This window comes from Phalacrocorax aristotelis, chromosome W (genome assembly GCF_949628215.1).
Source record: "Phalacrocorax aristotelis chromosome W, bGulAri2.1, whole genome shotgun sequence".
NCBI classification, from domain to species: domain Eukaryota; kingdom Metazoa; phylum Chordata; class Aves; order Suliformes; family Phalacrocoracidae; genus Phalacrocorax; species Phalacrocorax aristotelis.
In genome coordinates, this window is record NC_134310.1 from 18,099,322 (window position 1) to 18,122,109 (window position 22,788).

General features: G+C 44.3%; 1 protein-coding gene across 5 annotated transcripts in view; it reads left to right on the forward strand.

Moving 5' to 3' along the window:
* Positions 1-22,788, forward strand: part of LOC142049628 (ubiquilin-1-like) — a 131,361-nt gene that overhangs the window by 24,250 nt on the left and 84,323 nt on the right. For 2 of the 5 annotated variants that reach the window (XM_075077479.1, XM_075077483.1), the window contains exons 10-11: positions 60-228; positions 2,109-3,296. In XM_075077479.1, the coding sequence (XP_074933580.1) occupies positions 60-228; positions 2,109-2,264 (325 nt within the window). In that variant the 3' untranslated portion in view covers positions 2,265-3,296. Of the gene's footprint in view, positions 1-59; positions 229-2,108; positions 3,297-22,788 lie in introns of those variants that run through there. The other 3 variants (XM_075077480.1, XM_075077484.1, XM_075077481.1) reach the window with 2 other exon arrangements.

The window sequence follows — 22,788 nt, forward strand, 5'->3', positions numbered from 1 at the left end:
ACATTACAACTAAGACATTTTCTAGGTTAGTGATGTATTTCTCTTTGTCACTTGTGCAGATTCAGTCCTGGTTTAGGTGGATTGGGAAGCACCGGAGCTCCTACAGGGTCCACTGTACCTAGTTCTGTTCCCAGTGAAAACACAAGTCCAACATCAGGGGCTGCTGAACCTGGTCACCAGCAGTTTGTCCAACAAATGTTGCAGGCACTTGCTGGTGCAAATGCTCAGGTAAAGTAGCTCACTGTAGTCGTGTGTATGTGTGTGTGTGTGTGTTGGTTTTGGGTGGTTGGTGGGTTTTTTTTGTTTGGTTGGTTTTTTTTAAAATATCCAGGGCACACCTACCCCCCACCCCCTCAGTGTAAATCAGCAGAATGCTTCTGGTCAAAGGAGAGCAGAGAAAGCTTAAAAAGTGATGTTCCAGCTGTGCAAATAAATGCTGGAAAAACATCACATTTGAGTAAAAGTGTCCTCTGAATGGTTGATTGTTGTACACCTGTTGTATACCCTTGAGTTTCTGAAGTGCCTGGAAAGAAGCAGATTAAGGTGTTAAAGGGAAGACTGATTCCCTGGTAAGTGAAATGTGGGCTTAGACAAGAAAAGAACTTAAGTGTACTGAATATCATTATCTCTGTACTTTGCATCTGTGTTGCTGGTTGTTACTCTGTAGCTGTGACAGCCTCTGTTCCATGCTTCACAATAGCCACACTCAGGTTACTTGGGGCCTGAATTTGTAGCATGCTTCCCTGACATTCTGCAGGTCCAGACTGCACAGTGTACATTGTGTTAATGTACCAAGTGGGATTCAGGCCTTCTGGAGAGCTCCAGAAGTCAAGCAAAGGTGGTAGCTTTGCAGGTAAATGTAGGGTGGTGAGCAAGACTGGCTTTAAAGGGGGCACACCCATAACAGTGGAGAAGTATCTCAAGAGTGCTGTGTGAAACGACACCACTACACTGTGGTACATATTCAGTGTAATGGCAGACTGCTGGTAAAAGGTGCAGTCCTGCTCTTGCCTCCTCTGTTGCCACAGAATAAGGCAGTTCAGCTTGCTGATCTGACAGAAAAATGTTATTTTATGTAAAGGTGAGAAAGTGGTGGTAGACATAGATGTAGGAAACCATGTTCCCGTAGGTATCTTTATCCTGCCAGATCTTATGCTACTAATTCAGTATTCTGTTCGGTTTTGCTTGGGGGAAGCAAATTGGGGATGGGGGGAGAGGAATGTTTAAATTTCAGTGTATTTGCATTTTACTGCTTTGGAAGTATATGCAGTTTTTAAATACAGGTAGGAATTTCTCAATGGATGAAACTTTAAGTAGAATAAAAGGAAAATTAGAAGTAGCTGCAAAAATCTTGTGTTGATATGTAAACTGCCTCACTCATTTAGAAAAGTGGCTTCTCAGTGTTACTCTGACCCTATATACCTAAAGCATATTTTATTCATATAATTGTTCTGTTTCAAGAATGCCTCTGAGTTGAAGATCATACAACGGAAATTATTGAGAATTTTGCCATTAGTTTATGAGCAGTTTATTTGAGCAAGACCAACTCATGAAACACAGCTGTCACTTTGCCTTAGGCTGAAGTTTTTCTAACTAGAATTTTGGTAAATTTAGTCAACAAATACTTGGAGCATTAAAGAGGTAACTTTTATGTCAAGGGAAAAAAAAAGCCTACCACATTCACTGTTGCCAACAGTGAAATTCTCAAAATCCTGCTGTCCTACATTACTAGATTAGACTTGGGTTTTTTGGTGGGGTTTTTTTTTTTGTTTGCTTGTTTTTTAAATGAGAGTCTGTATGCACATCTTCAAGAAACTTCTTGGGACAAATTTATCAGATTTAACTGTTCCTTTTTTATCAAACAGCTCTTCTTGTAGTTCAAAAATGTCACGTAAGTGAAGATACTCTTAAAATTTGAGGCTAATCTGACTTGTTTGATCAGTAATTCAACTGTGAATTAAATTTATCATAGTCTAGTTTGGGGAACTTGAAAAAGATGCATTCAGAAATTAGTAAAGACAAGAAGTGGTTCAGAACCAACTATGTTTAAATCCTGTACTTTTCCAAATGTGTATTATGCTTTTATAGCTTGAGATTTTTCTTCTTAGCAGTTACAAAATCCAGAAATTAGATTTCAGCAACAACTGGAGCAGCTGAGTGCAATGGGCTTTTTGAACCATGAAGCAAACTTACAAGCTCTAATAGCAACAGGAGGAGATATCAGTGCAGCTATTGAAAGGCTGCTTGCCTCTCAGCCTTCATAGCAGCGTTTCTTTAACTTGAAAAAATGTAATTTATTTTTGATAACAGCTCTTAAATCTTTAAAATAGTTGCTTTATTTCATTCTGACTCTTGGGATTGTCTTGTTATAACTAAAATCAGTCATGCATTTTAAGGTCAAGTGCAGTATTTTTCTTCAAATGGGGAATTGATGCATTTTCACTCAGTTGTTGCATGCATCACTTTTGTTCTTCATTATTTCTTAATTTTTTTAAACAATATCAGCTTTCACAGTTGGTTGAGCAGGCTTTGTCTGACTTACAACTGTCCAATTTATTTACTACTAAACCATTAGCTTTCAGTAGTAATTTATGTAGGATACAAATTAAAAAGGAAAAATTTGAAGGCTATAATTTGTGGGTACCAGTGCTGCTTATGGTGATTTTTGGCATGTATTTTTTTGCTAGAAAAATGCTGTAAGATTTATACTGCTTGAGTAATCTACCATTTTTGCTTTTATTTGTATGAAGTATAAACACAACATATACAGTGGAGACAGCTCATTTCTATAAATTTACACATTGCAATAGAATGAAATTGTAAGTAAACAAAAAAGGCCAGGGAAAAAAAATTAGTAGTAAGACATGGTTTTTAGTGTAGAATCTTTCATCATCTTTGGTAAACATCTCAGAAAAAATGCTTAGGCAAGTTCATTTAAAATATACTAGAATTGCTGTTCTAGTTATACCTTCACATCTAACCATAAAGAAACTTGCACTGTAACATTTTCTCATTGCAACATTGTTACAGATTAACTGTAAATAACCTTTGTGCAAATTAAAGGCCCACTGCCTTGTGCTCTGAAACTGTTTCTAAGGCATTTTGGCTTGTTCCATTGAGATTCTAATGTGCTTTATGATTTGTAATTGGAAATATTACTTTCAGTAATTGTCATGTGATATTCTAATTACTTTTAACCACAATGTAAAAAAATACTGTGTATCTCTTGAGTTTTTATTGGTAGTTACCTCTTGTGCACAGGTAATAAATGAATTAAAAAGTATTTAAGCATCTTGTTTCAGTGTGTTTGCAATTGGTGATTATCCAGCATTCAAGATGACTGACCTTTCATTGTTAGCTCTGGGACTATTTATAGACTTTGGGCTAAGATTAACAAGCAATACCTGGAGTATAAAGCGGAGGATAGAGAGGAAGGGTTATATGATACTGAAGACTATTTAGATAAGGTCAAAGTAGTGAAATAAATCATTCTGCTGTGTGTTACTGAATAGCGTTTGCTTTTTATTGGTCTTTGGTGTCAGTGTAATTGTAAACATTCTGATTTAATTCCTGTATTGCATTAAACATTTCATCTGAACAATCTTTTCTTTTGTTACAACTATAAAGCCAGTTTGCTCTAAAAACCGTTGCTTGCAAATGGTTTAAACTTACTGGCCTTGACTCAAAATTGTTAATAAGTTAAATGAAACAAATTTATAATGGGATATAAAGGAGGGTGTTGAGCACACTTTCTTTTACATACAATGAAATTAATAAAACTCTTGGCAAAGCCAAGCATGCAGTTTTTACAGGGAGTAACTGTGTTGTACTCCTCTCTCAGAAGTTTTTGCTGTCTAGTAAGCTTGTCTCTTACTTCAGCAGTAAGTAAATAGATCAAATACTGCTGATGCACAGTACTGGGTAAAGTTCAAGAAAATATCTTGGTTGGCAGGCCTCTCTACCTCTGGATCAGTGTCTCATAGATACAGCAACGTAGAGTACTAAACAAACAAATAACTTAAAATATAATCTCTTGGTGATTTGAGTTTTATATGATCAAAGCCTTTTAAAATACTTAAAGTTTGGGTAGGAAATTATTATTACTTTTGTTTCTTAGCCAATGATAGTAAACCTGCAAGGGACTAGACCTTCATAGTGCCTTCTGTTTGGGTAGGTAGCTTTCATTACACTGAGTATGAGGCTGTGATCAGGAAGTGATAGCAAGTAGTTTCTGTAGAATTATCACTACTTTTTCACAATTACTCTTAGGCTCTTCAAAGTAACTAATTTGACTTGACCTTATATTATGCCTTATAGGAACTTTGCTTTAAAAAAGTGAGATCTCCAGTCATTCAGAAGGTATATCCTTCTAAGAATACAATCCATAATTTGCAAAAAGACCACTGTCAAATGGAAAGGGCAAAGCTGAAGTAGGGAAGGGAGTGATTTTTTGCCAAGCTTTACTAAGATACTAAAGCACTGAATCTGACCTCCATGAATGTTCTTTTGAGACAAGATCCAGTTCACCTACGTAAGTAAAACAGAGATGTGATATTTGAAGTCAAATTCTGTTAGAATTTAAGAAAAAGTAGAATTTAACCTAAACTGTACAATAAACCGTTGAGCTGTTTACTACTTGAGGTACAATTAATAGTTCATTTAACTATGTAACTATTGTCAACTAGTAATAACAATTAGTAACTGAGTAGCAGTAAAACACTGAGACATCTTTAGTGTAGGAGGAATTTTGGTTTTGTTGGAGACGACCTTAATTGTTAAAAGTGGCAGTGGAAGAAGGTTTGTAGTAGGGGTAAAAATTTATTGTATTTTTAATAATAAAGGTACATCACACTGGTTTAATGGCATAATAGAATCTTTGCACACACTCTCTCGCGTGCGCGCCACTGTCTCTCTAGCCTTTTAGGTACACGCTTTTGAAAATGTCAAATTTCTTTTTGTTTATAAGGGTTTGAAATTTAACATTACTGCTTGGTAATATGTCACACAGCTGCTTTCCTATTACTGTGTAGCTTCCTGAATTATTTAGTTTTATTGTATCTGAAAAAAGTAAGTACAAATTTGCATTTAATAGTGGGTATATTAGAAAAGCTCTTTGCTTGTAAAACAGTATACTGGGAAAATATGAAGACTTCATTAAAAGCAAAGGTACCACAAGAGGGTGCTATTCCTTTAATTCTCACAGTGACTAAATTTGCATTGCAACATCACAAATAATAATCCATGTGCAACTGTATATGGGGATGATTCAATTCAGGTCTGACTTGTAGAATCTTACAGAAACTAGCTACAGAGTTTTTGTGGAGTTAAGCTAAAGAGGCACCTCTTGTGTAACAAGGACTTTAAAAAAAAACTCACCAGATTTTGGCAATTGAAAAGACAATTTTAACCTTAAATTCTGAGTTGCGTAACCAACTATATTCAGAATTTTCTGATCACAAAAACGATCATGATCTTTGAAGTCATATTTAAACCTTAATTCTGAGACTAGTGCAACCGCAAAGTATAGAATCAGTTCTCAATTTCACTTTCTGAGGACTTCTGCTTCCACTGCTGACCATCTGTTTTCACTCTCAAACAATAACATTCATCTGAAACAAAACAGACTGGCAGCAGCAAATCACCTACAAAAGACAACCTGCCAGGATCACCTTCCACCTAAAAGAGATGACTAATCACTGTCCACACAACTGCCTAGAGCACAGGCCTGTAAGTGTAGTAAATTTTATTGCTCAAATATTATGTAAAGATGCTCATAGGGAGAATGTCATGGTTTAACCCCAGCTGGCAACTGAGCACCACGCAGCTGCTCGCTCACTCCCCCCACCCCAGCAGAATGGGGGAGAGAATCAGAAGGGCAAAAGTGAGGAAACTCCTGGGCTGAGATAAAGACAGTTTAATAGGTAAAGCAAAAGCTGCATGTGCAAGCAAAGCAAAATAAGGAATTAATTCACTCCTTTCCATGGGCAGGTAGGTGCTCAGCCATCTCCAGGAAAGCAGGGCTCCATTGCGCATAATGGTAACTTGGGAAGACAAATGCCATCTCTCCAAATGTCCCCCTCTTCCTTCTTCCCCCAGGTTTTATTGCTGGGCATGATGACATATAGTATGGAATATCCCTTTGGTCAGTTGGGGTCAGCTGTCCCAGCTGTGTCCCCTCCCAACGTCTTGTGCACCCCCAGCCTACTGGCTGGTGGGCTGGTGTGAGAAGCAGAAAAGGCCTTGACTGTGTAAGCACTGCTCAGCTATAGCTAAAACATCTCTGTATTATCAACGCTGTTTTCAGCACAAATCCAAAACACAGCCCCATACAAGCTACTATGAAGACAATTAACTCTATCCCAGCCAAAACCAGTACAGAGAGCTAACCTGAAGAAACCCCCTAACCTAGCAAAGCACACCTATTTTCTGTACCACAGATATCTAAGTGTATGTGCCCTGTGAAAACTGGAATAGAATTATTGCCTTCAGGTCTTAAGCTCAATGAGATTCCTGCCAACATCTCCGAAGAAACATAATATACAAAGAAAGAGAAATCTTAGACTTTTTCTATCTTCAGTGGTCATGAGAATTACACAAATTAGAAGATTTGTCAGTGAGCCAGCAGTAGTGTTGGGAACAAAACTTCATCATGCAAGTTCCTGCCTTTTATACTTGTAGAAAAAGAAATACAGTGCTTTCTACAAAGCTGTAAAATATTTCACTGTGCCCCTCTCCATGTTTGACAGAATGAAAATTAAAACTAAGAATTTAAATTCCTGTGTGACCCTTGATGGGATTTTCAAAAGCAGGCTGGCTTCCCTTTGACCCATACTAATGGCAATTTTAACCTCATAGGGAGAAGTGTTTAAACAACGGTGATAGTTTTTAAAAATTTCATCTTATGTGTCCTTTACAGTCATGATAGAAATATTAAGGGTAATAAACCACCTCTTAATATTGTAATCCACTAAATATTGTGGAAAAATATGTTGTTTTGATTAATTTAAGAAAATAAGCATTATTTCATTAAGACATTTTTCTAGACTGACAGCAGGAAAAAAAGGGGTTTTTTGACAGACTTCTGAAATAAAATTCATAATGCAGGTAAGGATGTGATTTGAAAGTGAAGTCAAGCTAGCCTGTCTTCTGCTAAAATCTCTCTCTTAGAAAGCTTCTATATTAGCCACCATTTTTTCATTCCAATTAAATTCTAATATAGCATAAGGAATTGCCATGAGACACCCTGCAGACACCAAGGTCAGAGAAGAAGGAGGGGGAGGAGGTGCTCCAGGTGCTAGAGCAGAGATTCCCCTGCAGCCTGTGGTGAAGCAGGTTGTTCCCCTGCAGCCTGTAGAGGACCATGTTGGAGCAGATATCCACACTGCAGCCTGTGGCTAGCCTGTGCTAGAGCAGGTGGATATGCCCTGAAGGAAGCTGTGACCCCATGGAGAGCCCACGCTGGAGCAGGTTTTCTGTGAGGACCTGTGATGGTATGGGGGACCTGTGCTGGAGCAGTCTGTTTCTGAAGGACTGTCTCCTGTGGGAGGGACCCCACACTGGAGCGGGGAAAAAGTGTGAGAAAGGAGTGGCAAAGATGAAGTGTTATGAACTGACAGCAACCCCCATTCCCCATCCCCCTGCACTGCTATGGGAGGAGGAGGTAGAAGAGTTGGGAATGAATGAGCCTGGGAAAAAGGGGGGGGGAGATGTTTTTAGTTTTGGTTTTGTTTCTCACTGTCCTACTCTAATTGGCAAAAATTTGAATTAATTTTCCCCAAGTCAAGTCTATTTTGACTGACAGCAACTGGTGAGTGATCTCCCTGTCTTTATCTTGAGCCATGAGCTATTTTTTTTTCATGTTATTTTTCTCCTGCCCTGTTGAGGAGGGGGAGTGATAGAACAGTTTGGTGAGCACCTGGTGGCTAGACATAAAGTTTTGGTAGAATAACTTTTAAGATTATTATGTAAGTAGGGTAGCCCTGCACACTATGATGTGATCAGATAAGTGGCTGATGGCATGTAGGATAGGTGGTTTGCTTCCCCTTCCGTCTACCCCACAAAAATGGATCCCAGGATCCAAGAAGTGACACAGCATGCGTGTAGCAGGCTAAAAGGAAAGAGCAGTATCTGGCTGTAATACTTTTCCTCTTTCTATTTGCAGTAAAGGTCAAACAGGTGAAAAGAAGCATCACAGAAATGTAGTTGTGACCAGAGAAACATGGATGAGTCATAGCTCTAGCTACCTGTGTCAAGTGCCAATTTCCATGGGTTCAGTAGGTATACTGTCAGTCAGTCTTCCCCCTTCTCTATCTGAATTTCAGATCCTAGACACTTCTGAATAGGAATCAAATTCCCCCAAGGGCTGAATCCCAGTGGTTCAGCATATTCCTGCCACACAAAACTCACAAAATCTATTCTTCTGTCTCTCACCTTACTGAAACATCAAGAGGAAAGCTAATATTGGAGATAATCTAAAGAGGTGTGGCCACGGATGGATAACACAAATTCAGCATTTTGAGCATGCTAAAGAGAGCTCTTTGGAACTTGCTCCTGATTCCTCTTTAGAGAGAAGGCTTGTTAGGTGTTGTCCTGGTTTTGGCTGGGATAGTTAATTTTCTTCCTAGTGGCTGGTATAGTGCTGTGTTTTGGCTTTAAGATGAGAATAATGTTGATAACACACCGATGTTTTGGTTGTCACTGGGTAGTGCTTGTACTAGTCAAGGACTTTTCCAGCTTCCCATGCTCTGCCGGGTGCACAAGAAACCGGGGGGGGGGGAGGGGGCACAGCCAGGACAGCTGACCCAAACAGGCCACAGGAATATTCCATACCATATGACATCATGCCCAGTATATTAACTGGGGGGAGTTGGCCAGGGGGCAGCGATCTTTGCTTGGGGACAGGCTGGGTGTTGGTTGGGGGGTGGTGAGCACTTGTTTTTCCTGGGATTTGTTTCTCTCTCTCTCTCTCTCTTTGTTTTCCTTTTCATTACAATTTTTATTGGTGGTAGTAGTATTAGTAGTTTGTTTTAATTATTAAACTGTTCTTAACTTAACCCACAAGTTTTCTTACTTTGGTCCTTCCAATTCTCTCCCCCATCCCACCAGGGTGGAGGGGAGGGTGAGCAAGTGGCTGTGTGGTATATGGTTGCTGACTGGGGCTAAATCAGGTGTTTAGGATAACATACTAAATTAAAGCAAAGTAAAAAATAAAATTTTGCTATTACTTTCACATTTCAAAAAGCTTCGTTTGAATTATCTTTGCTTGTGTCTGAACAGTTGAAGTAGGACTATCTGAGCTGAGGAAATATGTAAGAAATAAAATTCAAGGTTGAATGATGAGTTGGTCAGCTGATTTAAGTTTTTAAAAAATTAACATTTCTAAAGAGATTCAGTCATGATTACCGAATGCCTAATCATTTTAGAAGACATTATTTTGTAGTCATTATCAGTATATTCTGTGGTTATGCTGTCTGGAAGTAGCTAATGTTAGGTTTATTACTGAACTGGATCCTTGAAATAATCTTTATAGACTATTATTTGCAGCATTTTTCCCTACACTCTTATTCAGGGGTTAGCTTACCCTTAGCAATTATTATGATACCTTAGATTAGTGAAAACATAATGGCTTTACTAGCTTAAGAATATGATACTACTACATACATGTCTGATTTGTAATGCGATGGTGAAAATACTTAAGATTTTTTTGTCTTTAGCCAGAACTCATTAAAGATAGATGTTCTCTTACCACTTCAATATATGATGCAATGCACAAAGTCAGGGAATCCTGTCCTGTTTGTTTTGTTTGAACCAACAAAACAAGTTGGTTCAAAAATGTTTATGAAATGTATTTGAAAAGGAGGTAACAGTTGCAGTGATGCCCTTATATTTTCTTAATGTTAGAAACTACTGTTCTGAAGAAGTGATATTATAGCTGTCTGAGAATCACAGTATGGTTGAGGTTGGAAGGGACCTCTGGAGGTCATCTAGTCCATCATCCCTGCTCAAGCAGGGCCACCTAGAGCCAGTTGCCCAGGACCATGTCCAGACAGCTTTTGAACATCCCCAAGGAAGGAGACTCCACAACCTCCCTGGGCAACCTGTTCCAGTACTTGGTCGCCTTCACAGTAAAAAAGTCTTTCCTTATGATCAGACAGAACCTCCTCTGTTTCAATTTGTGCCCATTGCCTCTGGTCCTGTCACTGGGCACCACTGACAAGAGCCTGGCTCCATCTTCTTTGCACCCTCCCTTCAGGTATTTAGATACACTGATGAGGTCTCCCCTGAGCCTTTTCTTTTCCAGGCTAAACAGTCCCAGGTGTCTCAGCCTTTCTTCATAGGAGAGATGCTCCAGTCCTTTCATCATCTTTGTGGCCCTGCACTGGACTCCCTCCAGTATGTCCAGTCTCTCTTGTACTGGGTAGCCCAGAACTGGACACAGGACTCCAGGTGTGGCCTCACCAGTGCTGAGTAGAGGGGAAGGATCACCTCCCTTGCCCTGCTGGCAACACTCCTAATGCAGCCCAGGATACCATTAGCTGCCTTTGCTACACGGGCAGATTGCTGGCTCATGTTCAGCATGGTGTCCACCAGCTCATTTTTCCAGTCTATTGAGTTCCCTCTGGATGGCAGCACCACCCTCTGGCATATCAGCCACTCCTCCCGGTTTTGTGTCATCAGCAGATTAACTAATCGAGATCTTGGAAGTTATCAATACTTTAAAACTTACAGGCCTCTTGCACCACAGTATGAATCCTGGGCTGCATAAAAAGAGGTGTGGCCAGCAGGTCTAGGGAGGTGATTGTGTCCCTCTTGGGAGACCTCACCTGCAGTATTGCAGCTAGTTCTGGGGCCCCCAGTACAAAAAAGACATGGATCTGTGGGAGCAGGTCCAGAGGAGGACCACAAAAATTATCTGAGGGCTGGAGCACCTCTCCTATGAAGAAAGGCTGAGAGAGTTGGGGTTGTTCAGCCTGGAGAAGAGAAGGCTCCAGGGAGACCTTATTGTGGCCTTTCTATATATAAAGGGGGCTTATAAGAATGACGGAGAGAGACTATAACAAGGCCTGTAGTGAGAAGATGAGGGGCAATGGTTTTAAACTGAAAGAGGGTAAGTTTAGATTGGACATAAGGAAGAAATTCTTTACTGTGGGGGCGGTGAGACATTGGAAAAAGGTTGCCCAGAGAAGCTGTGCATGCCCTATGTTGTGGTTTAGCGGCAGCTCAGCCCCACACAGTCGCTCGCTCACTCCCCACCGGTAGATGGGGGAGAGAATCAGAAGGGTAACGCTCGTGGGTTGGGATAAGAACAGTTTAATAATTAAAATTAAAAGAAACAACAGTAGAAATGCAATGTAAAGGAGAACAACGAGAGGCGCAAAGCCCCGGGGGAGGGGGAAGGGAGAGGAGAGGGGGAACGAACCACCGAAACAAACCGCACGCGCCGCAGCCGCCCGCCGCCTGCCGATGCGCCACCTCCGCGCTGCCACTGCCCCCCCTCAATATATTGGCCATGGTGTCACATGGTATGGAATGAACCTGCCATTGGCCAGTCGGGGTCAGCTGTCCCCACCATGGCCCTGCCCCTCCCAGCCCCCCACCGCCGCCATGCGGCAGAGTGCGGGAAGCTGGAAAGGTAGCCGACCCCCCACGGTGAGGAGAATTAACCCCTTCACAGCCAAAACCAGCACATTCTCCACCCCTTATTCCATACCATTTACACCATACCCAGGTCCCATATGATGCAATACAACCGTACCAACCACCACCCCTCCCCTTCCCATCCTTTAACATAATACACAGACATCATTCCCTTAGTTCATGGACCTTCCCTGTAAAATGTCCATTAAAATGTCCATTGAGTTCACCCAGTCCATGACTCTGGGCTCCATCTGTTGTATCAGTCTTTCCGGGTGGGAGAGATGGTGTGTGGCGTTGGGTTGCTGCATACAGAGTCAGTCATCGTTCCATCACTGCTGCACGGCTTGTTTCATAGTTGATCTTCCATGGGTTGGGAGGCTCGTACTCTGATATCATTGATACAACACAGAGGTGACACACAGTATTATATAGCAGTTCACATTGTGCCATTCAGTTCATTGACTGTTTTCACCCAAAATCAAATCCCCGTGAGGCACACATCGGATTTCTCCATCCTCCCGCATCACCCACCAAGTGCACCCAGGTCCTCGAGCAAAAGCAATCCCACGAATGGGTTTGCCTTTGCCGGAGGCAGGAAGAACCCAGACTGTTTTGCCCAGCATACTTTTTGTGTGCACTACAGGGACTCTATCCCCTTCCACAGTATGTAGGATTTCTGACTGGGCAGGGCCAGCTCGGTTGGCAGATCCCCTCGTGTTGACTAACCACGTGGCTTTTGCTAAATGTGTATCCCAGTGCTTCAATGTTCCACCCCCCCCATTGCTCTCAGTGTAGTTTTTAACAGTCCATTGTACCGTTCAATTTCCCCAGAGGCTGGTGCGTGATAGGGGATGTGATACACCCACTCAATGCCATGCTCTTTGGCCCAGGTGTCTATGAGGCTATTTCGGAAATGAGTCCCGTTGTCTGACTCAGTTCTCTCTGGGGTGCCATGTCGCCACAGCACTTGTTTCTCAAGACCCAGGATAGTGTTCCGGGCAGTGGCGTGGGGGACAGGATATGTTTCCAGCCAGCCAGTCGTCGTTTCTACCATTGTAAGCACATGGCGCTTGCCTTGGCGGGTCTGTGGGAGTGTGATATAGTCAATTTGCCAGGCCTCCCCATATTTATATTTCAGCCATCGTCCCCCATACCACAGAGGCTTTACCCACTTGGCGTGCTTGATTGCAGCGCATGTGTCACATTCATGGATAACCTGTGCAATAATATCCATGGTCAAGTCCACCCCTCGATCACGAGCCCACCTGTATGTTGCATCTCTCCCTTGATGGCCTGAGGTGTCATGGGCCCACCCAGCTAGAAATAGTTCACCCTTATGCTGCCAGTCCAGATCCACCTCAGCCACTTCAATCTTGGCAGCCTGATCCACCTGCTGGTTGTTCCGATGTTCTTCAGTGGCCCGACTCTTGGGGACGTAAGCATCCACATGCCGTACCTTTACAACCAGGTTCTCTACCCGGGCAGCAATATCTTGCCACAATGCGGCAGCCCAGATGGGTTTGCCTCTGCGCTGCCAGTTGCTTTGCTTCCACTGCTGCAGCCAGTCCCACAGGGCATTTGCCACCATCCAGGAGTCAGTATAGAGATAGAGCACTGGCCACTTTTCCCGTTCAGCAATATCTAAGGCCAGCTGGATGGCCTTTACCTCTGCAAACTGGCTCGATTCACCTTCTCCTTCAGCAGTTTCTGCGACTTGTCGTGTAGGACTCCATACAGCAGCCTTCCATCTCCGGTGCTTTCCCACAAGGCGACAGGACCCATCAGTGAACAGGGCATACTGCTTCTCCTTTTCTGGCAGTTTGTTATACAGTGGTGCTTCTTCAGCACGTGTCACCTCCTCCTCTGGTGATAATCCAAAATCTTTGCCTTCTGGCCAGTCCATAATCACTTCCAAGATTCCTGGGCGACTGGGGTTTCCTACTCGAGCCCGCTGGGTGATCAGTGCAACCCATTTACTCCACGTAGCATCAGTTGCATGGTGTGTAGAGGGGACGTTTCCTTTGAACATCCAGCCCAGCACTGGCAGTCGGGGTGCCAGGAGCAACTGTGCCTCAATACCAACCACTTCTGAGGCAGCTCAAACCCCTTCATATGCTGCCAATATCTCTTTTTCAGTTGGAGTATAGCGGGCTTCAGACCCTCTGTATCCCCGACTCCAAAACCCTAGGGGTCGACCTCGGGCCTCCCCATGTGCTTTCTGCCAGAGGCTCCAGGTAGGGCCATTCTCCCCGACTGCGGTGTAGAGCACATTTTTTACATCTTGTCCTGCCCGGACTGGCCCAAGAGCTACTGCATGGACTATTTCTCGTTTAATCTGTTCAAAGGCTTCTTGTTGCTCAGGGCCCCATTTGAAATCATTCTTTTTCCGGGTCACTTGATAGAGAGGGCTCACGATCAGACTGTAATTTGGAATATGCATTCTCCAAAAACCCACAACGCCCAAGAAAGCTTGTGTTTCCTTTTTGCTAGTTGGTGGAGACATGGCTGCTATTTTGTTGATCACATCCATTGGAATCTGACGACGACCATCTTGCCATTTGATTCCTAAGAACTGGATTTCTCATGCAGGTCCCTTCACCTTACTTTGTTTTATGGCAAAACCAGCTTTCAGAAGGATTTGGACTATTTTCTCTCCTTTCTCAAAAACTTCTTCCGCTGTGTTGCCCCACACAATGATGTCATCAATGTATTGAAGGTGTTCTGGAGCTTCTCCCTGTTCCAGTACAGTCTGAATCAGTCCATGGCAAATGGTAGGACTGTGTTTCCACCCCTGGGGCAGTCGATTCCAGGTGTACTGGACGCCCCTCCATGTGAAAGCAAACTGTGGCCTGCACTATGCTGCCAGAGGGATTGAGAAGAATGCATTAGCAATATCAATTGTGGCATACCACTTGGCCGCCTTTGACTCCAGTTCGTATTGAAGTTCTAGCATGTCTGGCACAGCAGCACTCAACGGTGGAGTGACTTCATTCAGGCCACGATAGTCTACAGTTAGCCTCCACTCTCCATTAGAGTTCTGCACTGGCCATATGGGACTGTTAAAGGGTGAGTGGGCCTTCCTGATGACTCCTTGGCTCCTCAGTTGGTGAATGAGTTTATGGATGGGGATCAGAGAGTCTCTGTTGGTGCGATATTGCCGCCGGTGCACTGTTGTGGTGGCGATCGGCACCTGTTGTTCTTTGACCTTCAGCAACCCCACAACAGAAGGGTCCTTTGAGAGACCGGGCAAGGTAGACAGCTGTTCAGTTTCCTCCGTCTCCAAGGCAGCTACACCAAAAGCCCACTTGTACCCTTTTGGGTCCTTGAAATACCCTCTCCTGAGGTAGTCTATGCCAAGGATGCACGGAGCCTCTGGGCCAGTCACAATGGGGTGCTTCTGCCACTCATTCCGGGTTAGGCTCACTTCGGTCTCCAATACAGTTAGCTCTTGAGATCCCCCTGTCACTCCAGCAATGCTGATGGGTTCTGCCCCTATATAGTTTGATGGCATTAAGGTGCACTGTGCACCGGTGTCCACTAAAGCTTTATACTCCTGTGGGTCGCACGTGCCAGGCCATCGGATCCACACAGTCCAGTAAGCCCGGTTATCCCTTTCCTCCACCCGGCTGGAGGCAGGGCCCCTCTAGTCCTGATCATGGCAGTCACAACTCACTTCCTGTAAATGTCAATCAGGAGTCCCTCTATTACACTTAGAAATAATATCAGCCCTTCTACTCCTCTGTCTGGGGACTTGCTCACTGGAAAGTGGAGCAGCAGCTTTCCTGGAAGAGCCTCCCTGAGTGACTGTTCTTCCTTGCAGTTCATGTACTCGTGCCTGTAGGGTCGAAGTAGGCTTGCCATCCCACCTCATCATGTCCTCTCCGTGGTCACGCAGGTAGAACCATAGGGTGGCCCGTGGTGTGTATCCCCTTCTTTGAGCCAAAGGACGCTTATTCCTAACAGCTGAGACACTGCTCTGTCGAGGTGGGGAGTAGGACAGATCTTCTTTGAGTTGCTGGACCTCTTGGGATAGTTTCTCCACAGCAGAGACAAGCGAGGAAGAGATATTTATGTCGTAATCCCGGAGTCTATCAATCACCTCCGCCACCGTTGGTGTCTCGTCATCTTTCCAGGACATCACTGCCAATGAGTTTGCATGCGAAGATGGTGCGCTCCGTACAAACTTCCGCCACATGGGTCGTGTGCACTCGGCTTCATCGGGATCTTTGGATGACCGTTGATCATCCAGGTCACCATAAATCACCTCAAACACAGCTAATTCCCTGAGATACTGGATGCCTTTCTCCATAGTTGTCCATTTTCCTGGGCGATATGTAACATCTTCTTTAAAGGGATACCTTTCCTTCACTCCGGACAGGAGTCGCCTCCAGAGGCTGAGGGCTTGTGGTTTTTTTCCAATTGCTTTGTCAGCACCCCCTTCCCCAGAAAGGGATCCCAATTGTTTGGCTTCTTTTTCCCTCTAGTTCCAGGCTACTGGCCCCATTATCCCAGCATTGGAGCAGCCAGGTGACAATGTGCTCACCTGAATGACGGCTATAATCTTTTCGCATATCTCGCAACTCGCTCAAGGACAGGGATCGGGTGGTCTCTATTTCATTTATTACTTCTCCCTCCTCTCCCCGCGATGGCCCTGGTTCTTCATCATCCCGTTCTAAACGAGTTGATGTCCGCTTCCAATATTTCGCCTTGTGTATGGGGGCAACTGATACTGGTACGGGTTTATTTTCTGAGCTAGCTCCGGTACTTGTTGTGGGGGTTTGAGTGGCTGCAGTGCCTGTCCTCAGGGCTGGATTGTCTACAGTGCCAGTCACTTTGCATTTCAATCCAGAGAGATTCTCTTCCCCCTGGGGGCACTGAATACTGTTGAGCAGGGCTGGGTATGCATGGGCCAGACCCCAGCATGTTGCAGTTATCTGTGTCTCTCTGGAGTTCCCAGCATAACAACATACTTTCTCCAAATATTCTACTAGTTTTTTAGGAGTCTGCACTTGTTCGGGGGTGAAACTCCAAAACACTGGGGGTGCCCACTGCCCTAGGTATTTGCCCATGCTATCCCACATGCCCTGCCACTCCTAACTATCAAGCCTCGGGGCAGATTTCTGGGTGATATTCTTCAGTTGCTTAGTCAAAACCAAAACAACATGCCCAAAAACTAACAATAAGTGCACCTTAACCACCCAAGGATGTTCAAGATACAAAAACGTTGTTGTAACAAAGGCACAGACATCATAGAACAAAGTTGCAAAGGTACTATTCTGTATTTCCTCCATATAAAATCTCTCAGAGGAGGAGGTATAATTGCTAATTGCCTCAACAAGGTGGTATCCAAAGTACAGTAACGGTTTCAGCAAAAACCCCAAATACCAGATAAAGCTGAAAACGAGTGTTTGTATAACAAATCTTGTAGGCAAAACATTACTAATCACAGCAGAACACAGCAGACTCAAACAACCAACACCAATCTTTAACACCAACTGCAAAAAGGACAACATGGTGCTGTGACCAGCAGCTGTTATTATCTCCAAACCTTGAGCCCCACGTTGGGCGCCAAAAAGACTGTTGTGGTTTAGGCGGCAGCTCAGCCCCACACAGTCGCTCGCTCACTCCCCACCGGTAGATGGGGGAGAGAATCAGAAGGGTAACGCTCGTGGGTTGGGATAAGAACAGTTTAATAATTAAAATAAACAACAGTAGAAATGCAATGTAAAGGAGAACAACGAGAGGCGCAAAGCCCCGGGGGAGGGGGGAAGGGAGGGGAGAGGGGGAACGAACCGCCGGAACAAACCGCACGCACCGCAGCCACTCACCACCCACCGACCCGACGCCGCGCCGCCCCCGCGCTGCCACTGCCCCCCCCCAATATACTGGTCACGGTGTCACATGGTATGGAATGAACCTGCCATTGGCGAGTCGGGGTCAGCCGCCCCCACCATGGCCCTGCCCCTCCCAGCCCCCCCCCCCCGCCACGCGGCAGAGCGCGGGAAGCTGGAAAGGTAGCCGACCCCCACAGTGAGGAGAATTAACCCCTTCTCAGCCAAAACCAGCACACCCTATCATTGGAAGTGTTCAAGGTCAGGTTGGATGGGGCTTTGAGCAACCTGATCTAGTGAAAGATGTCCCTGCCCATGGCAGGGAAGTTGGACTAGATGATCTTTAAAAGTCCCTTTCAACCCAAAGCATTCTATGATTCTCTGTATGTAATGATGCTCTAACCATAACTACAAAGTAAGCTTAATAAGCAACAGCAACAGTTAGTGTGTAATGGTTGTTCTTTCAGTCAATTTAGACTACACAGCATTGGTGATAGCCATCCAAACCCAATATAGTGAGGACACAGACCAAACTGTTAAATTATAATTGTTATGCCATGTGTAAATACTAGCTATTTGTGAACTATAGCTTGCCAGAAGCAGTAAGAAAAAATACCTGTCAAAAAAGTGGTGATTAGCACCCCACATCTGGAATATAATGCAACCGTATCTTTGCTGCCAAATGTGATCCAACTGTGGTTCTGCAAGAGAACACAAAGAGTCTGTTATATAAATATCACTTTATAATCTCTTCTCTCTCTGAGAGATGAGATGTTCTCTTTCCTTCCTTGGATACAATCTCGTGTAGTGATCCTGATGGGAAGACCATTGTACATCGAGACGTTCATGATCCGCAATACAGTTAACCTGAGAAGGCCCAGGCCTGTGCTGTGCTGCACTGTGGTGCAAGTAGAGAGTGGACTTCAGGCCTGTGTTGTTTTGCACATATCCCTTTGCCACGGGATAAACTCAGCCAGCTCATTTTAACAGAGGAGCCTGCTGGTAGCTCCCACTTGGTACAGGCAATCGCACCACCTGTGTGGCCTTGCCTTTATCTAAAAGTGCAGCAACAAGTTTTCATGGGAATATCCTTCCTGTTTGACAGTAGAAATTATGAGTACAGTTTATTTTCTTGTAAGAAAATCCTGTAATAGCTTGAAGGACCAAAAAGGGGAAACCTTTCCACAGACAGAATCTGTGCAACGTGCTGTGGGAAAATTCATCTGTTTTCTGTCCGATGCATCACGAACACAGGATTCCCAGAATCTGAAGGGATGTAAGATATATTCACTACCTATATTCCTCTTCTTATTCTGTCTTATTAAAACAACTATTTTATTAAGCTGGTTGTTGTTGGACATTTCTTATTGATCTCCAGAAAGAACCCTGCATCGTCTCTCCTTCTCACTGTTTTCAAACCAGAAATTAAATTAGAAGTACTCAAAAACATTGTGGTTTGACGTTATGCAGATGTCAGGAGCATGTGACCTGTGACTCTATTCAAGAGCTTGTGGCCAGTGTAAAAATCAGGTGGATGGAGCCAATATCACAGTGATCCCCTAGAACTTCAGTGTGCCAGTATGGGCGATAATCTGCATGGCAGTATTATAGGTAACACTGATACTGTATTGGGTCTGGCTGGGATGGAGTTAACTTTCCCCATAGCAGCCCTCATAGTGCTGTGCTTTGTATTTGTAGCTAGAAGGGTGTTGATAACACACCAGTGTTTTGGCTACTGCTGAGCAGTGCTCCCACAGCATCAACGCTGTCTGTACAACCCTCATCCACCCAAAGGCCCTACTGGCCTAGGGGTGGGCAAGAGGTTGGGAGGTGACACAGCCAGAACAGCTGACCCAAACAGACCAAAAGGATATTCCATGCCATATGACATCATGCTTAGAAATAAAAGCTGGGGGGGGGGAGGGGAGGCATTCGTTATTAAGGCATTTGTCTTCTGAAGCAACTGCTACACGTACTGAGGCCCTACTTCCCAGGAAGTGGCTAGACTTCACCTGCTGATGGGAAGTAGAAGATAAATCTTTTTGTTTGTTTGTTTTCCTTTGCTATTACATGTGACCTTTGCTTTTCCTTATTAAACTGCCTTTATCTTGACCCACAAGCTTTTCTTTGTATTTTCTCTCCCCCCATCCCACTGAGGAGGGGGAGCAATAGAGTAGCTTGGGCACCTGGCAGCCAGCCAAGGTTAACCCAAGACAGATGCACAAGATAAAAAGTGACAGATGCCATGCTCCCAGCTTCTGGTGGAAGTCCCACCTTCTCCCAGAAGCCTCAGGGGCCATTTGCCCCAGAAATACCGTCTTCCCATCACATCCTCTGTTGTGATTGGCTGCCGTGAGCAACATTCCCCACTTATGGTTTACCCAAAAGTACATCAGACCAGGAAGGTCCTTCCCCTACATACACAGTAGGGTGACATTTTGTTTTGGCCACGATTTTATGACAGGGCTTGGGCTATTTTATGGCAGGGAGCTGCCATTTTGTTAAATGTCATACTGCTCTGTAATTTGTTGATGGCCATTTCTTGACTCCATCCTACCCACATGTTCTGAGGCAGCTCTGTGATTGCCTGTTTCCTTTGGACCAGGAAGTGCTAAGATATAAACTATATAGATTTAAATACAGTATATACATATATAGAAATATATATAAAGGAATATACAAATATGTAGAAATATCTATTTTATTTATTTTTACATTGATGCACTATTTTATATATACACTTATATGTGTGTGTATATTTATATGTATATACATTTATAAAGCTATAGAAATTATATATATAGGTAAAAGCATACATATAAAATGGATTAAACATTCTTTAATAAGAGCTACTGGGATGAATACAGAATCACAGGTTGGAAGGGACCTCAGGGATCATCTAGTCCAACCTTTCTGGGAAGAGAACAGTCTAGACAAGATGGCCCAGCACTCTGTCCAGGTGACACTTGAAGGTGTCCAACATGGCCGAGTCAACCACTTCCCTGGGGAGATTATTCCAATGGTTGAATGTCCTCGCTGTGAAAAATTTCCCTCTGGTGTCCAATCGGAATCTCCCCAAGAGCAACTTGTGTCCATTCCCCTTCGTCCTCTCCATGTGACTCCTTGTAAAAAGGGAGTCTCCATCTTCTTTGTAGCTACCCCTTAAGTACTGGTACATGGTGATGAGCTCCCCTCTGAGCCTCCTTTTCTCAAGGCTGAACAAACCCAGTTCTCTCAGCCTATCCTCATATGGCAGGCTTCCCAGTCCTTTGATCATCTTGGTGGCCCTTCTCTGGACCCCTTCCAGCCTGTCCACATCCTTTTTGTATAGCGGGGACCAGAACGGGACACAGTACTCCAGGTGTGGCCTGACAAGCGCTGAGTAGAGTGGGATGGTGACGGCTTTATCTCTGCTGGCAATGCCCTTTTTGATGCAACCCAGCATCCTGTAGGCCTTCTTGGCTGCAGCAGCACACTGTTCGCTCATGTTGAGCTTCCTGTCCACCAGGACCCCCAGGTCCCTTTTGACAGAGCTGCTCTCCAGCCAGGTGGATCCCAGTCTGTGCTGCACTCCCGGATTATGTTATCCCAGGTGCGTGACCTCACACTTGTCCTTGTTGAACTTCATAAGGTTCTTGCTGGCCCACTCTTCCAGCCTATCCAGATCCTCCTGCAGAGCAGCTCTCCCTTCTGGAGTGTCTACTTCCCCACTCAATTTGGTGTCATCTGCAAACTTCATCAGGCTACACTTGATGCCGTTATCCAGCTCACTTATAAAGATGTTGAATAACATTGAGCCCAATATCAATCCCTGGGGGACTCCACTTGTGACAGGTTGCCACTTGGAAAAGGAGCTATTTACCACCACCCTTTGGGTGCGGCCTGTCAGCCAGTTCCCCACCCACTGCACAGACTACTTGTCTAGGCCATAACACATCAATTTCTCCAGGAGGAGACCGTGGGGGACCGTATCAAAGGCCTTGGAGAAGTCCAGGTAGACAATGTCCACTGCCCGCCCCATGTCATCCAGGCAAGTCACTTTGTCATAGAAGGCCACCAGGTTTGTCAAACATGATCTGCCTTTAGTGAAGCCATGTTGGCTTTTCCCAATCATGTGCTTCATTTGACTTGTGATGGCCCCCAGGAGGATTCATTCCATAACTTTCCCAGGGACTGAAGTAAGGCTGATGGGCCTATAGTTACCTGGAGCCTCCCTCGAACCTTTCTTGTAGATAGGGGTAACATTTGCCTTCCTCCAGTCCTCTGGGACATCCCCCATTCTCCATGACTTCTCAAAGATTATGGAGAGTGGCCTTGCGATGATGTCAGCCAGCTCTCTCAACACTCTCGGGTGGATGGCATCAGGGCCCATTGATTTGTGGGGGTCAAGCTCCTGTAGTAATTCATGTACTAACTCTTCCTTCAGCGATGGTGGGTCGGTGTTTGGCTCAATCAGCAATTTTGTTCCCAAAGCCTGGGACGCAACAGTGTTGGTAAAGATAGAGGTGAAGAAGGTGTTGAGGACCTCTGCCTTTTCTGCATCATTGGTGATTGATTCTCCTTTTCTGTTTAACAGTGGGCCTATGTTTTCCTTCTTTTTCTGCTTATGGTTTACGTACCTGAAGAAACCTTTCTTGTTATTGTTGATGTCTACAGCCAGTTTCAATTCAAATTGGGCTTTTGCTTTTCTGACTGCATCTCTGCACTCTCTGGCAATGCCCTTGTAGTTCTCAGTGGCTAATCCTCCACTTCTCCATTTCTGGTGTGCTTCCCTTTTGGACTTGAGTAGACCCAGGAGGTCATGGTTGAGCCAGGGGGGCCTCTTTCTCTGCTTACTTCCCTTTCCTTTGTAGGGGATAAATTGGCTTTGTGCTTCCAATAGAGAGTGAGTTCTTGAAGAACTCCCAGCACTCACTAGCTCCTTTGTCTTCCATGGAGCGAGCTGAAGTTTGCTCTTCTAAACTCCAGACCCCTTGTCTTAGAGCTGACCTTCAGCACGCTCAGCAGGATCCCGAACTCCACAATATTATGATCACTGCAGCCAAGGCTACCACTAACCAAGATATTACAAAGCAGGCTTTCTCGGTTTGTGAATAGCAAGTCCAGCAGCGCCTCATTCCTGGTTGGCATATCTAACGTTTGTATTGGAAACAGTCCTCTAGACATTCCAGGAACTTGGTGGATGACACGCAAGTTGCCATATTGTTCTTCCAGCAGATGCTTAAAGGCCAAATGTGAATAGAAAGGAATTAAAGAAAAGTAAAAGGCAGATTTGGAGACCCCTACTTTACCAGGCTGCAGAACAAGCCCTGACGTGTGT